Here is a 21,928-nt window from a genome sequence, read left to right on the forward strand (position 1 = left end):
TTACCCTAGAAAAAGAGAAAAGAGATAAGACTGCTATAGTTTCTCTCTTTGGCTAGGTGAGCACTCAACCAGTGAAAGAAACTGGGAGCAGTCCTATCTGGTCACACAAATCTCAAAACATCAGTTCACGTAAATCTCAAAACATCAGTTCAGGTAAATCTCAAAACATCCTTAAGACGAAGGTAGATTTATCCTCACTAATCAAATAAGGAAACTGAGGTTTAAAGAGTGTAAGTAACTTACAGCATCAATGTTGTAGAGCAAGAGTTTGCAACCTGATGGGTCTTACCTCAGGGCCCACTTTCCACTCTTATATGTCTACCTGAGAAATTAGAGTCTGTAGATCTGCTATGGGTTGAATATTTGGGCATAGCCCAGCCCAAATTTATATGTTGAAACCTCATTACCAGTGTGATGATATTATGAGGTGGGGCCTTTGGGAGGTGATTAGCCTTCAGGAATGGGAGTAGTACTGTTATAAAAGAGACTCCAGAGAGCTACCTCACTCCTTCTACTATGTAAGGACACACTGAGAAAATGCCATTTGTATACCAGAAAGTAGGTCTTCACCAGACACCAAGTCTGCTGGGGTCTGAAGTGATGAAGTTTAGCCATGTTAATCCTGGTCATTCCATCCCATAGCCTAACCAGGCTCAAGGAGATTTACAGAGGTGGTAGTTTTCTGAATAAGCCTTTCAAAAGGTTAAGAACGATTTTATTTCTTGCAACCTGGTCACTAATTGAAATACAACAGATGACATCTTGGAGACCACTCATATCTCTTTATAATAAAGCATAAAAGTTTAAAAAATAATAGAACGCTTCCCTCTTTACCAGAAAAAGTACAAGCTGAGATTGACAGAGTGATTGGCCAGGGGCAGCAGCCAAGCACAGCCGCCCGGGAGTCCATGCCCTACACCAACGCTGTCATCCATGAGGTGCAGAGAATGGGGAACATCGTCCCCCTGAACGTTCCCAGGGAAGTGACAGTTGATACCACTTTGGCTGGGTACCACCTGCCCAAGGTAATTAAGCAGATCTTCAAGCCCATCTTTTAGATGGGATAGAAACTGAACTTGAGAAGTGACATTTATTCTTCTCCTAAGAAATCATTTAAATGGAAGAAAAAGATATCTTATACCTGATATAATACTAGATTTTCTCCATGTGTAGTCTTCAACTAGATAAATAGATATTGTGGGGAGGGGAGCAGGAAGGATTCCCGCGCTAAATATGTTTAGATAAAGACTAACTTTTCTTTCCTGTGGGGCCTCTCAGTGTTTTTACTATGCTAATGTGCATCGTGAGTCTGTGGGCACGCAGCAGGCAGCAGTTCTAGGTCAGACTTTATCACAGAACACTTTTCTCTGTTTTGGTAGAACATCTCACCAGACTAGGGATCTGCCAAACTTTGGGAAATTCTGCTTCATGATCCTGGGGTTCTAGAATGCTAAAATGTGAAAGGACATTTAAGACCACCTAGGACAACATCACATTAATGCTGGTGTTTTTAACATAATATCCCCGCAGGTATTTTTCCAGTTATTTCTTATAGTCCCGTGATGTATAATTTATTAATTAATGTATTTACTTATTTATTTGAGATGGAGTCTCGCTCTGTTTCTTCCAAGTAGCTGGGTCTACAAGCATGCGCCACTGTGCCCAGCTAATTTTTGTATTTTTAGTAGAGACGGGGTTTCACCATGTTGGTTGGCCAGGATGGTCTCGATCTCTTGACCTCGTGATCCACGCACCTCAGCCTCCCAAAGTGCTGGGATTACAGGTGTGAGCTACCGCTTCCAACAGATGTATAATTTATTATCTTATAAGGAAGCCAATCTAAGCGTGTGCAATATTCATTACTGGGAAGGGAAAGAAAGGAGCGAACATGTATTAAGCAATGATTATGGGTTGTGGACAATGTGGTCTCTTTCAAAATGTCTTATTCAATTCTCACAGTAAGTTTACTCAGAAGAAGCTTGTTATTTCCATGTTATGGATTGCGAAATCAAGGCTCAGAAAAAATGGGTTTGCATGAGATCTATCAACTATGAAGAGTTGGGATCTAGAAGCAGATCTGTTCTGTTTCTTTGTGAGATACCATGCTCCCTTCACAGGAGTTGCTTTACTTTGACTTTAAAAGCATCTCCCTACTATTTTTTCAACTGGTGTAAGTTAAATTCCCTGTGCTCACAAGTGGGACTCTTTCTTTTTCTTTCAACTTTTGTTTTAGATTCAGGGAGTACATGTGTAGGCTCGTTACAAGGGTACATTGCACGATGCTGAAGTTTGGAGTATGATTGAACCATTACCCAGGTGACTGGCATAGTATCCAATTGGTAGTTTTTCAACCCTTGCCCCCCTCTCTCTTCCAGTAATCCCCAGTGTCTATTGTTCCTATCTTTATGTCGATGTCTATCCAATGTTTACCTCCTGTTATAAGTAAGAACATGCAGTATTTCATTTTCTGTTTCTGCGACAAACAGATGTCACTCCACTCGCCACTCTTAGGATCTCTGCAGACAACTATCCTGTGCCCTCTAGTGCCCTCTCCCCACATTGCACATTTTCAGTTCCTTTCCTTGCTTTCTAACCACTTTGGTCAGCCTCTGTGGATCGATTCCAGTCTGTCTAAGTACCTCTGAGTGTGTCATACCTGGGGAAAATCTCAAGAAGTAGAATCAGAAGAGCTTACCCATTGGGCACTACTTGCTTACTGTCCCTGCAGAGCCAGGAAAAGCAGCTGTTACATTTACTATTTCCTTACTGATTAACCATCTAGTGGATAAAGGCTGAGGTCTAAATTCCCCAGATGCTGTTTGCATTTTTCTAGCAATTTATTTAACTCAAGGAAACCAGCTTGACTTCTGCTGCTGATTTTTGTCAGCTTTAAAAATCATCTTGGGAACTGACAAATTGAAATAACCGTGTGTTACACAGTCTACGAGCTATGAGTTTGATGTCAAATAGGCCTAATTCAAATCGTGGCTCTGCCTCCTCCCACTGTTTGACTCTGGGCCCATTATTTTACCTCTCAAAGCTTCAATTTCTTCATCTGAAGAATAGATAGAGCTGAAAAATGCATTTAAACCTACTTTACAAGATCCACATGGAGGTAAAATGAGATCATGCATGCAGGGCATTTAACCTAGTACTTAGTACAGAAAGTGCTTAAAATAGCAGTTATTGGCCGGGCATGGTGGCTCACACTTGTAATCTCAGCACTTTGGGAGGCTGAGGCAGGTAGATCACCTGAGGTCAGGAGTTCGAGATCAGTCTGGCCAACATGGTGAAAACTGTCTCTTCTAAAAATATGAAAACTAGCCAGGCATGGTGGTGGGCACCTCTAATCCCAGCTACTTGGGAGTCTGAGGCAAGAGACTTGCTTGAAACCAGGAGACAGAGGTTGCAGTGAGCTGACACACTGCACTCCAGCCTCAGTGACCGAGTGAGATTCTGTATAAAAAAAAAAGTTATTACTAATATTGAAAATCATTGACATTAATTCCTTGAAGTAATATTATATTAATATGTTAATATTTGAATGAATTCAACAAACACTACATACCTGAAATGCTCAGGTCTGGCAAAACAACCCTGAGAAAATTAATCGTGCAAGTACATATTTAGAAACATGATAACTGCCCAAAGGAAAAAACTCACTGTGGTCTATAAAAACACAGACTAGCAGGAGTGGTCAGGGAAGGCTTCCAAAAGGAAGTGACGTTTGAGCTGAGGATTAGTTAGCTTGATGACAAAGTGGGGAGAAAGAACATTCTTGGCAAGAGGAATAGCATTTAAAAAGGGTGTTGGAATAAGTAGGAACACAGCATGTTTGAGAAACTGAAAGAAGAGCCCTGTAGTGGGAGTGCAGGCAGAGGGGGAGAGTGGCCCAGACCAGGACCAGGTGATGAGTCTTTGCCCTGAGAGCAATGGGTAACTATTGAAGTGTGTCAAGTCCTAGGTATGAGCAATGGGGGCTGTAGAGGTGGGGAGTGACATGACTAAATCATGCTAGAAGCTCACTCTCTTCCAGAGTGTGAAGCAGATTGAAAGGAGTGACAGGATTTGGGGCATAGTTAGGAAACTATAACAGGGGTCCAGGCAAGCCAGGAAGAAGTCTGGACTAAGTGGGCATGGTGGACATGGAATGGAGGTGAAAGTAAAATTGACCAGTCTCGCTGATGGGTTGGATAAAGACAGAGTAAAGGAAAAGTGCCCTCTGGGAACTCCTGTGTTTCTTAGTATGTACCTGGATGGACAGGGGCTCCTTGCATGGGTCTACCTGATTCTATTACTAAACCTACCGTGGGGAGTGGGGTGCCATGTACTAGACATCGGAGGAAAGAGAATGGCGAAAACAAGATGAATGACATGTCTTTTACCTTTGTAGAGCTGCCATCACTATAGCTTCACTGAGCAGCTGGGCTGGTTTTGGTACAGTGCAGACTGACTGTTGGATTATTCTCTCATCAGTGCATTCATGTCCCCTCCTTCCAAGACCTACCGAAACTGACCTGTCCCTGTAAGGAAGCTCGATCCTGCAGTCAAGAGTAGCCAGACATCCTTGTTAAAATTCCCAGCAGGGAAATCCAATCTAATTTGTAAGCTGTCCCAGACAAAGAGGAGGGTCCTGGGTTGGGGGACACAGGAGACTGTGTACCACAATTGGGGAGGGTGGGGCAGTATGTTCAGGCCCCCGGCATGGACGCCTGAGGACGACCACCCCTCTGCATAGGTGTGCTTTTTCATGGGTCAAGCCTTGCCTGAGTCTCTGCCGCCTTCTCTAGGGGACCATGATCCTGACCAATTTGACAGCGCTGCACAGGGACCCCACAGAATGGGCCACCCCTGACACGTTCAATCCGGACCATTTTCTGGAGAATGGACAGTTTAAGAAAAGAGAAGCCTTTATGCCTTTCTCAATAGGTAAGTTGTAGTAAACAGGTGTGTGGGAGTTCAGGGCCCCTCTCCCAGCCCTCCCCTGCTCTCTCCTGTTTTCCCTTGTTTTCATTGGAATGTCTCCAGACAGCCTGGCAAGTGCGACTCACTCCATCTTGCTATAGGGGGCAGCCCTGGGATTTCCAGGGCTGGGCATTGCTTCAGCCTGCCCTTACTTCCTAAGCCCTCCATTGTCTCTGCTAGAGATTTCGGCTTTCCTGTGTTCTGTCCTCTGGAAAACTGGTGACAGAGACCCAGACTCCACCACCAGCTCACAAAGAGGATTAGGTGCTGCCATTTTTTTTCTTTTTTTGATACGAAGTTTCACTCTTATTGCACAAGGCTGGAATGCAATGCCGTGATCTCAGCTCACTGCAACCTCCGCCTCCCAGGTTCAAGCGATTCTCCTGCCTCAGCCTCCCTAGTAGCTGGGATTACAGGCATGCACCACCACGCCAGGCTAATTTTTTGTATTTTTAGTAGAGACGAGGTTTCACCATGTTGGCCAGGCTGGTCTCGAACTCCTGACCTCAGGTGATCCACCCGCCTCGGCCTCCCAAAGCCAAAGTGCTGGGATTACAGGTGTGAGCCACCGCACCTGGTCGGGTGCTGCCATCCTTACTAAATGTTAAAATGTCCTCAGTTCTTTTTAAGGGCTGCCCACTCACACAGAAACAGAGCTGATCTATAATAAGGAGATAGAGAGGGACAAGGGGAAGGAGAAACTTATTTGCCACATGGACATCAGTCAGTGGCTTAACTTGATTGGATTCTACTCTCTGAGTACTCCCTTGAAAAGGTTCTTTGGTCTTTGTAAATTTTAATTCATTTTTTAAAATCTAATTAATACATTTATATAATATGTAACTTGAAAATTAAGAAAGAAGAGGCAGTGAAAACTGTCTTTTTTCTCCTGTTTTTAAGATAGCCAGGTCCAAAAATATATTTTTAACTTACGACATTGAAAAATCAATAACAAAACTTCTTAGTATGTTCCAGGTTTTGAGTTAGATATGTTGCATAGATTCTTTCAAATAATTTCACAATTCTTTAATTCCATCAATATTTATTGAGCATCTATTATGTGTCAAGCATTCAGCCCTGGTGATATGACAATGAATGAGTGAAACAGAAACCAAAACAAAACAAAACTGCTCCCATGGTGCATATGTTCTAGTGTAATCATATAAAGTTTATATTACTATAACCACTTTAGTGATGAGGAAACTGAGACTTAACCAAGTATAGAAACTAAAGTCATAAAACTCATCTGGCAGAGGTAGGATCAATGTCAACCAGATTAATCAAAAACTAAAGTGGGTGTTCTTGCTAACACTATCTACTGAAAATAACTGAATACTACACAGACCCACACTGTGGAATGCACGATAGTTTGCTTATTGTTAATTTAAAATATATATTGATGTTCCAAGACAAGATCATTTTGCTGAGAATGACACTGAGGCTCAGAAAGGGCAGAAACGGAATGACCCATGTTGGTGTGACTCCAAAGCCCATGCTCTCGCCCTGTGCTGTGCTGCCTTAGGTGTCTCTGGGCTGATTCTGATGATCGATGCTGTCTTTGTCTTTCTTCATCTAATTCTGTCACCTCCACTCACGCTGGACAATTCACTTTGAATATGAAAGCTGATATAAGATGTAGGACTATCTTCCAGTCTTCCTGTCTACAATAGTTTCAAATTTTGTATTATAGCACCAAGTTTCAGCTGTTATGTTCCAGTTATTATAATTAATTATTCCTGTTCTTTGGCTCTTGCACAACATCCATGTGGAAATGCTAGAAATGTGACCTCTGCATTCCACAAAAATGCTTCATCTAATGCCAGCTGCAACTGTGATGAGAGGAATCTTATTAGAAGTCCATGGCTTTAAAAGGAAAAAGAATCCTCTGGGCTAAGTGATGCCTGGATACCTTTTCTTCACATCACAGAAGCCTGTTTCTCATAGTTCCTTCATGTCTCCTGTTTAAAAAAAAATTATCTTATCTGAATTAGCAGTAGTCTTTTTAAAAACTATACACGGTGACTCACTGCTGCTTTGCTATTGAGAGTTGTATTGCACCCTCTTAGAGACTTCATTTGCAAGAAAATTGTCTAATTTAATCGTTACAACAGCCCAGTTATTAATAGTTAGGCAGGAAATGGATAGGTATCTCCTTTTAATTTAAGATAACTAAAAATAAGAGAGAGTTCTTTCTTATCCAAGATCTGCTCAAGGAATTTGCAGAACTGGATCTAAAACTCAAGATTTTATACTTCTAGTCTAGTTTTCTCTCTAGTACGACTAGAATGTAGCTTACTTCCCCATTTAAAGGCCTCTCTAAGATTCACTAATTTCATAACATAGGCATCAATTAGCATATTGCTACATAACAAACCGTCCAAAACTCTGCAGCTTAAAACAGTAAGCATGAATTATTGCTCACAAGTATATAAGTCAGATATGTGGCTCTGCCAATCTTGGCTCGGCCCCCTGGATCTCTCTGATCTTGGCCAGTGGTCAACCGGCTGATGGCTGATCTAGGATATCTTCAGCTGGGACAGTGGGGCCCTTCTCACGTTATCCCTCATCCTCCAGCAAGCTGCCCTGGCTTAGTCACATGGTGGTGATAAGGTCAAAAGAGGGAGAATGGAAGCACACAGACCTCTTAAGGTCCAGACTGGGAACTGACACACCATCACTTCCATTGCATTATGTTTTCCAATGCCAATCATAAGGCCAGCCCCAGTTTAAGGGGAGGGGATACTACTACAATTTTTGATGGGAAGAGCTATGACATCGCATTGCAAATGATGTGGATCCAAGGAGAGGGGAAAATTGAGGCTGCTGTGTTCTTACCATCTCTCTTTCTGACTGAGAAGAATGAAATTTATAGAAGGCAAGCAATTTATCTGGGATGTCCCAAAGAAGATATGATGGGATGAGGACTATGTAAATGGATCAAGAGATAGAAATCTGAAGAATCCAAAGGGTTGACAAAACATCAACACAACTGTCTGTTTTTTTCATCACATGCCCATTTTTTGGCGTGCAGTTGCTTTTCCTTGCTGTACCTTTACTCTTGGTATAGAGGACTCTTCCGAAGTCCTCACTTTAGAAGATGTAACAGCTTCTAAAGTATGCATAATCAGGACAGGTTTCAAAGTTTTATTGCAAATTTATATTTACTTTTCCTCATTTAAATTCTTCCTGTTTGATCCATCAAACAGGATGGATCTTTGTAATTTTCTTTTTCATGCTTTTTTAAATTATTGCTGTGAATAGGTACTAAGGGAGAAAGTAGGCTACTAAAAATGCACACAATAGAGACGGTGGTAGTGACTTGTGTGGGGTGATGTAGCCCAAGTGGGGTGAGGAGGACATTCACATAGGGGAGGGGGTGGTGGAAGCCAAGAGCTGATCTCAGAGCACAAATGGTATAAGGTGGAGTCTGCACAGGGTGGCTGTGGCAGTGATGAGAGGTAAGTTATATACAAGGGTTACTGATCCAATAAGTAAATATATTAAGGATAATGAGAGGAAGTTGCAAATAAAGAAAGGGAGAAAATCGAACTTTGTGGTGTTGGATTGGAATCCGATGTAATCTACAATGAACTCAGATTTTCAATAGGTGAATCAATAAATGTAGAAATGTAGATGTAAATATGGGTATATATATATTTTGTATATATATATATTAGATATATATAATATATATATATCTAATATATATATATATATATACACACACACCCTTTTGGACATATACCCACATTATATACATACATATATTCCCTAGCTCTGCCCACTGACATGAGCTAGGGGCAACAACATCTGGAGAGCAATGAGCATGCCTAATGCCCAGATCTTGATTTCTACGTATTATTATCCACTAAAAGAAACCAGGACTTTTGGGAAAAAATGGCTGATTCCAGGGCTGGGGAAGGGAAAGTATTATAAACCTGGAATAGATTGTTGTGCCAAAAGTGAGGAAATATCAGCTTGAATGAGCATCTAATGGTCAAATCTGGAATATTTTGAGCATCAGAACAAGTAATGATAGTAACAGATTATAACCCTTTGAATAAAAACAGGAATCCCATGCATCTAACTGATATGAATAAATGAGTGAATAAATAAATGGGGAAGGGAGCAAGCATTTCCCTTAGCAGAGTGTTAACTAATAAATATGGAAGGAATGACAGAATTTTAAAAATCGCGATTTGGTAGCCATCAGCAATTAATAATATGGTCAACAAATAGCAATGGAAAAGAGTGGATCACAGTTTAATGAGAATGGTTTGTTGACATAGTCTCAAAGTACTTATTAGTTACAGAGAAAAAGAATAATTTTACAAGAGAACTTGGTAGACACCACCTTAATCAAGAAATTGTATAGCACTTGATAGGATAAAATGAGAAGAATACAATATCACTTTGGTGATATTCCTACCCAAAATGGAAAACTCCACAGCCTGAATCCAATCATGAGGAAGCATGAGAGGCATTTACAAAACAACTGGTCTGTAATCTTTAAAAAGGCCAAAGCCATGAAAGTTGTATAAAGAGTGAGGACTTATTCCAGACTGAAGAACTAAGGTGACATGACAGCTAAATGCAATCCATGATCCCGTACTGGCTGTACTGGACCCTTTTCTAATGAAGGACATTGGGACAACTGGTAACCCTGAACGGGACCTCAGGAGAAGATGTTGGTCATGCAGCAGTGTTAATTTCCTGGCTTGGATGGTTGCATTTTGATTATGTTGGAGAATGTCCTTCTTTTTAGAAAATACATACTGAAGATTTCATGGGTAATGTAGGCAGTTTACTCCCAAACAACTTAGGAGAGCCAAGTTCTTTGTCTTATCTCTGCAAGTTTTTTGTACATTTGAAATTATTTCAGAATAAAAGGCATGTTATGGAAAGTATCACAGTAAAGAATTGTAATATACAGAAAGCTGTTTGAGAAATGCTACCACCCAAAAGGTTTTCTTTAAAGGTCATCTTTTAAATTGTATTCTCCTGGTTTTTGAGAATTAACCAGATCAAGTTAATAATAAGCAATTGTACAGCTATGCTTATTATTACCTAGGTGACATTTTAAAATGCTTTGTTTTGAGGTATAAATTATTAAATTATTTAGCCTATTTGGATTCAGCATGTAGCTCACACAATATATCAAGTTCTCATCTTAAACACATATTCATTTTCACTAATATGCACACGTACATTTTCACTGATGCCTAGAGAGGTTGTTTAATTCGCCCCAATCATGTGGCTACGAGGTGGGAGAAGCTGAATTGAATCTCTGTCCTTCTGCCTCCAGTTCACCCACACATAACAGGGAGTGGGACGAGGTCAGGGCAGTGCTAGGTGTCAGCTGTGGAGACCAGGACCCAGCCTCGGGCCACACATTAGAACAAATGCCTGCAAAGGGAAAGGTCCACTGTGCATAACAAGAACCATTGAAGGAGGAAGGCCAAAGCAGTCACAATATAGAGGGCCACCCATGCCAGTAGGTCCCCCATGATTAAGGAGGAAAAGTGGCACAGGGAAAAGATGACTTATACCTTAGGAACTCTGCTCTGACATTTAATTCCTTATATTTTCAACAATTTTTTTAAGGATTAAAAAAGTTAACATATTTGGTTGTTTTTGTTGTCTTTTTTTGTCATGTTTGTTAAATGATTTTTTTAAAGCTCTCAGGCTAAACATCCCCTTTCTAGCTCAGCCCACGCTTTCTGCTTCTATGGTCCTACACCCTGCAACTTCATTCTGGAAGCTCACCTGCCGGACCCCTGATGGCATTTGACTTCGTGTTCCTGGACTTCTGCTTTCTATGCATTGATGAACCCAAGTGGTTGTCAGACTTAAATAAGCTGCTGGCCATAACACCCTGGGGCCTACAGGCCCTTCCTCTGCTCCAGTTTTTTGGGGATATGATTGAGGATAACAATCTCTGCTAGGCACAAATGCCACCTGAGAAGATAACCTGTCTTTTGATTTTGTCTTACAGGAAAGCGGGCATGCCTCGGAGAACAGTTGGCCAGGACTGAGCTGTTTATTTTCTTCACTTCCCTTATGCAAAAATTTACCTTCAGGCCCCCAAACAATGAGAAGCTGAGCCTGAAGTTTAGAATGGGCATCACCATTTCCCCAGTCAGTCACTGCCTCTGCGCTGTTCCTCGGGTGTAATGTTGTTAAGAAAGAAAGGGGCAAGGAAAGTAAGAAGACATGGCATGTGTTCTGAAGCCACTGGTGCCTGCTCAGATGTGTTGGGACAAAACGAAAGTGACTTTCAAGAAAGATCAGAGGAATTTGACTCAGAGAAAACTAGATCCAAATCCCAGCTCTACTGTCTCGTCCAAATTAGCCTTGGGAAAATCATTTATGTGCTAAATAATTTACCTTTTTATGTAGGAGATGAAAAGAGGATAATGATTCCTTCCATAAAGAAAGCTTTTGTAAGAATCAAAAGAAATGGTGAGTTTAAGTGGTTTGTAAACCATAAAGCACATCATAAAAGTTCTATCTGTAGTGTGCCTCCTTCCTGCTTCCTTTGTGAGGTATGTATTTGCTTCTGGCCTGTTGAGAAGCTCAAGTCAAAGTGGTGCAAAATAGTTGATAAGAGTTAAAAGTGGGCCCTAGGAGCAGCCACAGAAGTGAGCTATGAAGGCTCCCCAGTTTGGTAGCACTGTGCATGCTTTATCTTGTTTCTGTCTCAGACTGATCATCTGAGAAGTCAGCAGGGCAGGTTTTATTCCCCATTTAGAGACAGGGAAAGCAAGTGTCATTCAAACAGTTTCTGTGGTTTACCATAAGCACACACCCAAGGCCAAGTGGAATATGACCACAATTAACCAACCTGGGAAACAGGTTTCAGGAACAAATGTGGAAATATTTTTCATCCTTAACAATACCTTCTTGCCTTTAATCCTCCATCAGACACTTATTCCCATGTTGTTTCACACTGGCTTTAACGATGGTGGGTGTGATCTTTTCTTGCAACTAGACTGTAAGCTTTTTGTGGCTATTACCAGCCTAAACTCCCTGGGCCCTGTTTTTTTGTTTTGTTTTTGTTTTTGTTTTTGTTTTGTTGTTGTTGTTGTTGTTGTTTTGAGATGGTGTCTTGCTCCGTTGCCCAGGCTGGAGTTCAGTGGTGTGATCCTCTTCCTGGGTTCCAGTGATTCACCTGCCTCAGTTTCCCTAGTAGCTGGGATTATAGGCGCATGCCACCATGCCTCGCTAATTTTTATATTTTTAGTAGAGATGGGGTTTCACCATTTTGGCCAGGCTGGTCTAGAACTCCAGACTCAGGTGATCCACCCGCCTCGGCCTCCCAAAGTGCTGGCATTACAGGCATGAGCCACTGTGCCCAGCCGACCTTGGTATTTTATAGCAGGAAAACAGAAATGCCAAAATCTTGCTCACTCTTTCTAGGTGTGGCTGCTGAAGGAAGATAAGGATTATGAAATAGAAGGCCAGGTAACACTGATAGTACACGAAGTTTTGACCCCAATACCAGTGCAAACAAATAAACTCCCTGGGAACCTGGGCTAAGCCTTATAAAAAGATCCTTTTTCCTAAGGTGGTGCCTTAGTCTGTTTTCTGTTGCTATAACAGAATACCTGAGACTGGATATTTATAAAGAAAAGGAGTTTGTTTGTGTCACATTTCTACAGGCTGGCATGTCCAAGGGCATGGTGGCAGCTTCTGGTGAGGGCTTCCATACTGTGTCATCACATGGCAGAAAAGCATAAGGACAAGCAGGTGCATGCAAAAGACAGCGGGAGGTGCCAGGCTCACTTTATATCAGCCCACTCTCACAATAGTGAACCCACTCCCATAACAACGACATCCATCCATTCACGAGGGCTGTGCTCTCACAACCCAATCACCTTTCATTAGGCCCCACGTTCCAACACTGTAACATTGGGGACCAAGTTTCAAAATAAGTTTTGGAGAGGACAAACACCCAAACCATAGAAAGTAGTTAGACCTAAATAATTTAAATAGCTTAAAACAAAATGGGCCATGAAGTCACGGGGCTCTTTCTTCCTGCTGTTTGGGATTCAGAGAAAAGTCAATTAAATTGACCCTGTGAGAAAGGGAAACAGAAAAGGATGGGAGGAATGTTTGACTGCTACTAAGCTAGCTGGGGAGCCAAGAAAAGAGTATGTCTGGAAGGCATGGTTGGGTTTTTAATGTGTGGGAGGAAGTTTTGTTTCTTCCCTAGTAAAAGAAAGAAGTGAGAACCCCACCTATGTCCATTTTTTTTTTTTGGTAACCCACCAGAAATTTGCATCTCTAGAAAACAGGCCAAGTGGTATTCTGAGAATAAAACCAATCAAATCAGGCCCTGAACTTGAACTTCTCAAACATCCAGGACTTCCATTTTTCCCCAATCAGATCACCCAAGTAAGAGACTCAAATGGACACTGGCCAAAATACATGATGTGTCTCAGTTTCCTCATTTGTAAAATGAAGGACTTTGTTGAAGTCATCTCTGAGTTCCATTTATACTCTGCTGTGCATTTTCTGTGATTCTAGATGGGCAGTACACACCTGTTACTTGGGGGAATAAGTGTAAAAACACTGGGAACTCATCCTGACCTGATAAATGCAATGGAACCCAGGGCCAAATAGGATGTGAGCACCATTAACCAGAAACCTTGTGGAATAGATGACTGTGAGTAACTGAATTTTCTGGCCATATAAAATATCTCTTTTTTCTCAAAGCCCATGGAGAGGCTCTAAAATATGAGCCCCCGTTTTGCCCAAGCACTTCCTGTCCCACACAAAGATTCTGTTCTATATGCACTTTTGTAATTCTCCTTTTCCCCCATCTATTTTGGGAGCTCCAGGGCCCCTGACCCCCTTCTGTTGTATCAGGGGGTCTGATGACACATGGTGTGCAAGCAATATAACATGATCTGTGGTATCGTGGATGAAGAATGGATTTACCAAGAGGTACCCAGGCTGTGGATCTTCTCTCCACCACTCTCCTACAAAGAGATGCAGACACATACATGCTGCAATGTAAATTTAAAACCAGGTTGGAGGTTGAGGGACTTATAGCAGAGGAGGAACAGGACACACAGGATACCCTGAGTTGTTAGGGAAGTGTGCTTGGGTCAGGCATAGTGGGGCTGCATGCACCCAGGAGAGGTCCAGGAGGAGGACTGACCTCACAGTGCCTAATATGGTTTGGCTGTGTCCCCATCCAAACCTCATCTTGAATTTTAGCTCCCACAAATCCTGTGTGTTGTGGGAGGGACCTGGTGGGAGGTAATTGAATCATGGGGGCACGTCTTTCTCATGCTACTCTAATGATAGTGAATAAGTCTCAAGAGATCTGATGGGTTTATAAAGGGGAGTTCCCCTGCACAAATTCTCTTCTCTTGCCTGCTGCCATGTGAGATGTGCCCTTCACCTTCCACTACGATTGTGAGGCTTCCCCAGCCCTTTAGAACTGTGTAGGTCCATTAAACCTCTTCTTTTGTAAATTGCCCATTCTCAGGAATGTCTTTGTCAGCAGTATGAAAATGGACTAATACAGTAAATTGGTACCAGTAGAGTGGGGTGCTGCTGAAAAAAATACCCGAAAATGTGGAAGTAAATTTTGAACTAGGTAACAGGCAGATGTGGAAACAGTTTGGAGGGCTCAGAAGACAGGAAAATGTGGGACAGTTTGAAACCTTCTGGAGACTTGTTGAATGGCTTTGACCAAAATGCTGATAATGATATGGACAATGAAATCCAGTCTGAGGTGGTCTCAGATGGAGATGAGGAACTTGTTTGGAACTGGAACAAAGGTGACTCTTGTTATGTTTTAGCAATGAGACTGGCAGCATTTTTCCCCTGCCATAGAGATTTGTGGAACTTTGAACTTGAGAGGGATGATTTAGGATATCTGACGGAAGAAATTTCTAAGCAGCAAAGCATTCAAGATGTGACTTGAGTGCTGTTACAGGCATTCAGTTTTATAAGGGAAGCAGAGCATAAAAGTTTGGAAAATTTCCAGTCTGACAACGTGACAGAAATGAAAATCCCATTTTCTGAGGAGAAATTCAATTGACTGCAGAAATTTGCATAAGTAACAAGGAGCTGACAACTGGGAAAATGTCTCTTGGGACTGTCAGAGGTCTTCACAGCAGTCCCTCCCATCACAGGCCTGGAGGCCTAGGAAGAAAAGACAGTTTCGTGGGCTGGGCCCAGGGTCCCTCTGCTGTGTGCAGCCTAGGAACTTGGTGCCCTGAATTCCAGCTGCTCCAGCCATGATTGAAAGGGGTCAAGGTGCAGCTCAGGCCATGGCTTCAGAGGGTGCAGGCCCCAAATCTTGGCAGCTTCCACATGGAGTTGAGCCTGTGGGTGCATAGAAATCAAGAACTGAGGTTTGGAAACCTCTGCCTAGATTTCAGAGGATGTATGGAAATACCTGGATGCCCAGGCAGAAGTTTGCTGCAGAAATGGAATGCTCATGGAGAACCTCTGCTAGGGCAGTGTGGAAGAGAAATGTGGGGTTGAAGTCCCCACAAAGAGTCTCCACTGGGGCACTGGCTAGTGGAGCTGTGAGAAGAGGGCCACTGTCCTCCAGACCCCAGAATGGTAGATCCACTGATAGCTTGCACCATGTGCCTGGAAAAACTGCAGACACTCAATGCCAACCTGTGAAAGCAGCCAAGAGGGAGGCTATCCCCTGCAAAGCCACAGGGGTGGAGCTGCCCAAGACCATGGGAACCCACCTCTTTCATTAGTATGACCTGGATGTGAGACATGTATTCAAGGGAGATCATTTTGGAGCTTTAAGATTTGACTGCTCTGTTGGATTTTGGACTGGCATGGGGCCTATGGCCACTTTGTTTTGGCCAATTTCTCCCATTTGGAACATTGGTATTTCCTCAATGCCTGTAGCTGCATTGTATCTAGGAAGTAACTAACTTGCTTTTCATTTTACAGGCTCATAGGCAGAAGGGACTTGCCTTGTCTTAGATGAGACTTTTGACCGTGGACTTTTGAGTTAATGCTGAAATGAGTTAAGACTTTGAAGGACTGTTGGGAAGGCATGATTGGTTTTGAAATATGAGGATGTGAGATTTTGGAGGGACTAGGGCAGAATGATATGGTTTGGCTGTGTCCCCACCCAAATCTCATCTTGAATTGTAGCTCCCATAATTTCTACGTGTTGTGGGAGGGACTGAATGTGAGATAATTGAATTATGGGGGTGGGTCTTTCCCGTGCTATTCTTGTGATAGTGAGTTCTCACAAGATCTGATTATTTTATAAAGGGGAGTTACCCTGCACAAGCTCTCTTCTCTTGTCTGCTGCCATGTGAGATGTGCCTTTCACCTTCTGCCACGATTGTGAGACCTCCCCAGCCACTTGGAACTGTGAGTCCATTAAACCTCTTTCTTTTTGTAAATTGCACATTCCTAGGAATGTCTTTATCAGCAGCATGAAAATGGACTAATACAGTGCCCTACGTATTTATAGACAGGAGGCAGGGCTGACTAGGTGACTAAGTAGCAAGGACAGCTTCCTGGGTGAAGAAGCAACTTTGTTAGAATGCGGAAACTTTGGACACCCCTAGTGTCAAGCTGTACACCCCTTGAGCTCAGTCAAGCCTGCTGAGCCAAGTTTTTTCTAAGCCACCAAAAGGAAAGAGGGTGTTCTGTATGAGTGTCCAGGGTTATCTTGATTTGTCACTCCACAGCCCCTTACTGTGACTTTGAGCAAGACATTTAAACCTTCAAGCCTCCAATTTCTTCCTCTAAAACAGTACCTCACTATGTGGTAATAAGGATAAATATGAAAACATGAAATTCTGTCTGTGTAACAGAATGAAGGGGAATAAGGCTCATTAGAGTGCAAGACAAAAGTGGCTTTATTTCCACCCCACCCTGCCACCACAATCTGTAAACTATGTCTGTTTTGCCTCTGAATTAAATTTCAGGCAAGGCTCATTACATTTCTGATATGACAAACATTCCTGTCCTCACACTCCTTCCTGTGTCATTTTGGTCCTTACAATTTGCAGTCCAATAAATACACAATTTATATAACTATCGGGGGAAATTCAGCCAGATATCGGGTGAAATTCACCCCCGATATTTCACGTAGGTTCTTTTCTATTTTCCTTAAGTGTTGGCCGGTCTGAGAAATAAAGGGATAGATAACAAAAGAGATAAATTTTAAAGCTGGGTGTCCGGGGGAGACATCACATGTCGGCAGGTTTCATGATGCCCCACAAGCTGCAAAACCAGCAAGTTTTTATTAGTAATTTCAAAAGGGGAGGGAGTGTATGAATAGCATGTGGGTCACAGAGATCACGTGCTTCACAAGGTAATAGAATATCACAAGGCAGATGGAGGCAGAGTGAAATCACAGGACCACAGGACCGGGGTGAAATTAAAATTGCTAATGAAGTTTCAGGCATGCATTGTCATTGATAACATCTTATCAGGAGACAGGGTTTGAGAGCAGACAACTGTCTGACCAAAAATTTATTAGGCAGGAATTTCCTCGTCCTAATAAGCCTAGGAGTGCTATGGGAGACTGGGGCTTATTTCATCCCTACAGCCTGACCAGACCATAAAAGATGGCTGCCCCCCGAAGCAGCCATTTTAAAGGCCTACCCTCAGAGGCGTATTCTCTTTCTCAGGGATGTTCCTTGCTGAGAAAAAGAATTCAGCAATATTTCTTCCATTGGCTTTTGAAAGAAGAGAAATATGGCTCTGTTCCACCTGGCTCACTGGCAGTCAGAGTTTAAGGTTATCTCTCTCGTTTCCTGAATATTGCTGTTATCTTGTTCTTTTTTCAAGGTGCCCAGATTTCATATTGTTCAAACACACATGCTCTATAAACAATTTGTGCAGTTAATGCATCATCACAGGGTCCTGAGGTGACATACATCCTCCTCATCTTACGAAGATGATGGAATTAAGAGATTAAAGATGGCATAAGAAATCACAAGGGTATTGATTGGGGAAGTAATAAAGTGTCCATGAAATCTTCACAATTTATGTTCTTCTGCCATGGCTTCAGCCGGTCCCTCCATTCGGGGTCCCTGACTTCCCGCAACATATAACTCCATGCAGTCACTGATTTAGCTTCCTTCAACTCAGTTTTAGAACTGGACGGTTTCCAGGCTGGGTGGGCAGGGGTTTGCCAGCCCTTCTCTCTGGTCCAGTGCTCCCTCCTTCATGGGCATTCCTACCTCACACACCACCCACCCCATCCCACCAGGGCCCTTCATATGCAGCGCCTTTGATGTAGACAGTGTTTTTTCCTTGGCTTAACATTGTTCTCCCACTCTGGGGCATCTGCCAGTGCAGCTCCTCTTCAGGACACGTTATCCCTCCAGGACTCCTCTTGTTGGGATCCAAGACAGCCCCACACTGGCTGCGCCACGGGGCCCACGTGGAGTCCCACACCCTTGTCTCAGTGTGAGAAGCAGTGCAGTCTTCTCCAACAGAGCCCCCACTCCTTAGCTACCACTGGAGCCTCACCCAACCTCTTGCCTAGAGGAATTTTCAGGCATCTGTTTGCCACTGATTCTTGCCTCCCCAGAGAAATACAGAGCACAGGTAACTCCCTTTTGGCTTGAAGCCTCTCACCTGGTGAGGGTAAACCATGTGCCTCTCCTGCTTCGTGGGAGATGAGTGGGAGGTCAGGAGGATCTGCCTGTCAATGAAAACCAGAGCTGAACTGCATTTAAAGCAGTAAAAACAAATTTTAGTCAGGAACTATTGCAATAGGGGAAAGGAGATTTCAGTATAGAACAAGGCTCAATTCCAAATACGGTATGGATGACAAGTGGGTATTTATAGCCAAGAAGCTGGGTTGGGGATGGAAAATCTAAGAGGAAATAGGGGCGGTAAGGACAGATTCTGGCTAAATCCACTGGACAGGATTCTTGCTGAAGGCAAACCCGAGTGATCAGGTACCAAGGGTGGGGGATGAATATTTGGATCAGATATCAAGGGGTCAGGGGTTGCCTCTAAACTGACTTGCTGCAACTGGGCCATTAGGCCCAACATGGACAGATGCCAAGGTCAATGCCCAGAGGGTTTAGAGGAGCTGAGTCTTTGTCACTCCTTACTACAGAAGTCTCTCTACCTCTTCCATTAGTCCTCAATGTAGGCAATGGGCTATAAGGGTGACAAAAACAGTTATCTGAGGCCCCTGTGGCAAGTCTCACACAGGATTTCAAGTGCCCTACTTTACAGCTGTGGGTTTAATAGCACTTGGCATGGGCTATTTGCAGTAACTGGGACTCCATGTGAAACTGAGAGATGAAGAACCCCATTTTGATATCCTGTTACAAATATAATATCCAGCCCACAGTGAGACCCCAATGAGTGTTATTTCTCTTTCTGTGTTGAATGAAGGAGTGGATACATGACTCACAGGACACCTCAGGATCTTGCTGTGGCTCAGGGTCAGTGCTGTGAACAGCAAGAAGAGGACAGGTCTATAAATGTGGCAAACACTGGATCCTGCTTTGCTGGGCTGTGACACTCACTATGAAGGATTCCTTGCCATGTTTTTATTTTTACTCTATCACACATATACATGGGTGTTTCTGCCATTAACTATCTGAAAGTACAGTTCCAAGTACATCTGCAGTGGAAGACGCTCCTTCCTTTTATTCTGATTAGGTTTGAATGTATGATAGCATCCTATAACACAGCTAATAATGTTTTCTCACTTGGTAAAATTGCATTGCTTTCCTCAATACCCCCACATGCTGGTGGTATCTCCCTAAGTGTGGAAAAACCAAACCTTATGAATTTCTTCTTCTACTTGGAAAGAGAAAATGGAGCTGCGTTTTTGGTACCAAGCCTCACATTAATATTCTTTTTAAGTCAATTCAACAAACACTTACTGAGCATATACAATGAATCAGATAGTGGTTAACAAAGGGAGATACAGAACCATCCCATTTCAGAGCTCATTCCAGTGCTGATGAAAGTGAGAAATGGGGGATTGTAAACATAAAAATCAACTGACATTAGTGGTCCCCACTGGGTTATGAAAACCAAAGGAAACATTTCTGAAATACACATGGCTTCACAACGTCTTTCTCCACTGCCATCACTGCATAACCATCTTTGGGGGAGGGATGTATGTTGACGAAGTCCTCCAGGCTGACTCCTCTCCATCTCACTTATTCTTGAAAACCACCACCATATATTGTGCCTTGAATTCTCCCCAGATTTTCTCCCTCCTCCTCTCTTTTTCTTCCATCACAGAATGTCTTAATTTTGCATTCATTTTTGAATAAAAATTTCACCATATATAGAACTATAAATTAACAGGGTTTTTTTTTTCTTATAGCACTTTGAAGATGTCATTTGTTTCCTGGCTTATGTTGCTTCTGATGAAAGGGCCACAATCACTTACATCCTTGTTCCCCTATTTATTAGGAGTCTTTTGTCTTACAGCTGTTTTTAAGATTTTTTTCTTCATCATTCCTTGTCAGCAATTTGGTAATAATGTATCTTGGTATTGTTTACTTGGTGTTTATCTTAATTAAACTTCTTGTATTTATGAGTTTATTGTTTTTAGAAAATTTGGATAAATTGTGGCCATTATTTCCTTAAATACTTTTTCTTAACCCACTCCCTGCTCCCATATTTCTGGGATTTCAGTCATACATATGAGGCCCCCTTGATGTTGAATTACTGGCCACTGAGGTTCTGTTAATATTTTTCAGCGTTTCTTCTCTCTGTGATTTAGTTTGGATAGTTTCTGTTCAAGTTTCTGTCTTTAAGTTCAACTAAGTTCACTCTTAGTTTCCTCTGCAGTGTTGTTTGTCCTTAAGCCCACCCATTAATTTTTTTATTTCATATATTTTATTTTTCTAGAAGTATCAATGCATCTTTTTAAAAAGAGTTTCTATTTCTCTGTTATTTTTCTTTAGATCTTTGAATATACTTATACTATTCATTTAAAAGTCCTTGTCTTTTGTTTGTGTCTGTGCCTCTTAACTGAGTTTTTCTCCTTGTTACAGGTCACATATTCCCACATCTTTATGTCTAGTAATTATTATGTAAGTTTTTCATTGTTGAGTGTTTTCATTGCCTTCCTTTACAGAGTATTAAGTTTTATTTTAATAGGCAGTTAATTTACTTGTAGGACACCTTAATCCTTTGGAAGCTCATTTTAAAGCTTTGTTAGAGTAGGTCTAATGTAGCCTTCATTCCAGGGCTCCTAAAGAGTGATACTTTTGGAGTCTCTACTGACTGCCTGAGATATTCAGTGAGGTATATCCACTCTCAATGAATATAGCTAATTCCAACCCTGTAAAAGCTAGGGTAATCTTGTAAATTTGTTTAAGTTCCTTGTAGATTCTGGATATTAGACCTTTGTCAGATGGATAGATTGCAAAAATTTTCTCCCATTCTGTAGGTTGCCTTTTCATTCTGATGATAGTTTCTTTTGCTGTGCAGAAGCTCTTTAGTTTAATTAGATCCTATTTGTCAATTTTAGCTTTTGTTGCAATTCCTTTTGTTGTTTTAGTCATGAAGTCTTTGCCCATGCCTATGTCCTGAATGGTACTGCCTAGGTTTTCTTCTAGGGTTTTTATGGTTTCAGGTTTTACATTTAAGTCTTTAATCCATCTTGAGTTAATTTTTGTACAACGTGTAAAATAAAAAAAAAAAAAACCATCAAAAAGTGGGCAAAGAATATGAACAGACACTTCTCAAAAGAAGACATTTATGTGGCCAACAAACATATGAAAAAACGCTCATCATCTCTGATCATTAGGGGAATGCAAATCAAAACCACAATGAGATACTATCTCACACCAGTTAGAATGACAATCATTAAAAAGTCAGGAAACAACAGATGCTGGTGAGGATGTGGAGAAATAGGAACACTTTTACACTGTTGGTGGGAGTGTAAATTCCACCATTGTGGAAGACAGAGTGGAGATTCCTCAAGGATCTAGAGCCAGAAATACCATTTGACCCAGCA

The 21,928-nt window shown here is 42.0% G+C and overlaps 1 protein-coding gene across 2 annotated transcripts in view; it reads left to right on the plus strand.

Annotated features, from left to right (window-relative positions):
* Nucleotides 1-11,473, plus strand: part of LOC116457699 (cytochrome P450 2J2) — a 32,319-nt gene extending 20,846 nt beyond the window's left edge. For both annotated transcript variants that reach the window (XM_032137054.2, XM_032137055.2), the window contains exons 7-9: nucleotides 838-1,025; nucleotides 4,791-4,929; nucleotides 10,961-11,473. In XM_032137054.2, coding sequence (XP_031992945.1) covers nucleotides 838-1,025; nucleotides 4,791-4,929; nucleotides 10,961-11,139 — 506 coding nt within the window. In that variant the 3' untranslated portion in view covers nucleotides 11,140-11,473. The remainder of the gene's footprint in view (nucleotides 1-837; nucleotides 1,026-4,790; nucleotides 4,930-10,960) is intronic.
* The last annotated feature ends 10,455 nt before the right edge of the window (nucleotides 11,474-21,928 follow it).

Source organism: Hylobates moloch, unplaced genomic scaffold (genome assembly GCF_009828535.3).
Source record: "Hylobates moloch isolate HMO894 unplaced genomic scaffold, HMol_V3 SCAFFOLD_18, whole genome shotgun sequence".
Lineage (NCBI taxonomy): Eukaryota > Metazoa > Chordata > Mammalia > Primates > Hylobatidae > Hylobates > Hylobates moloch.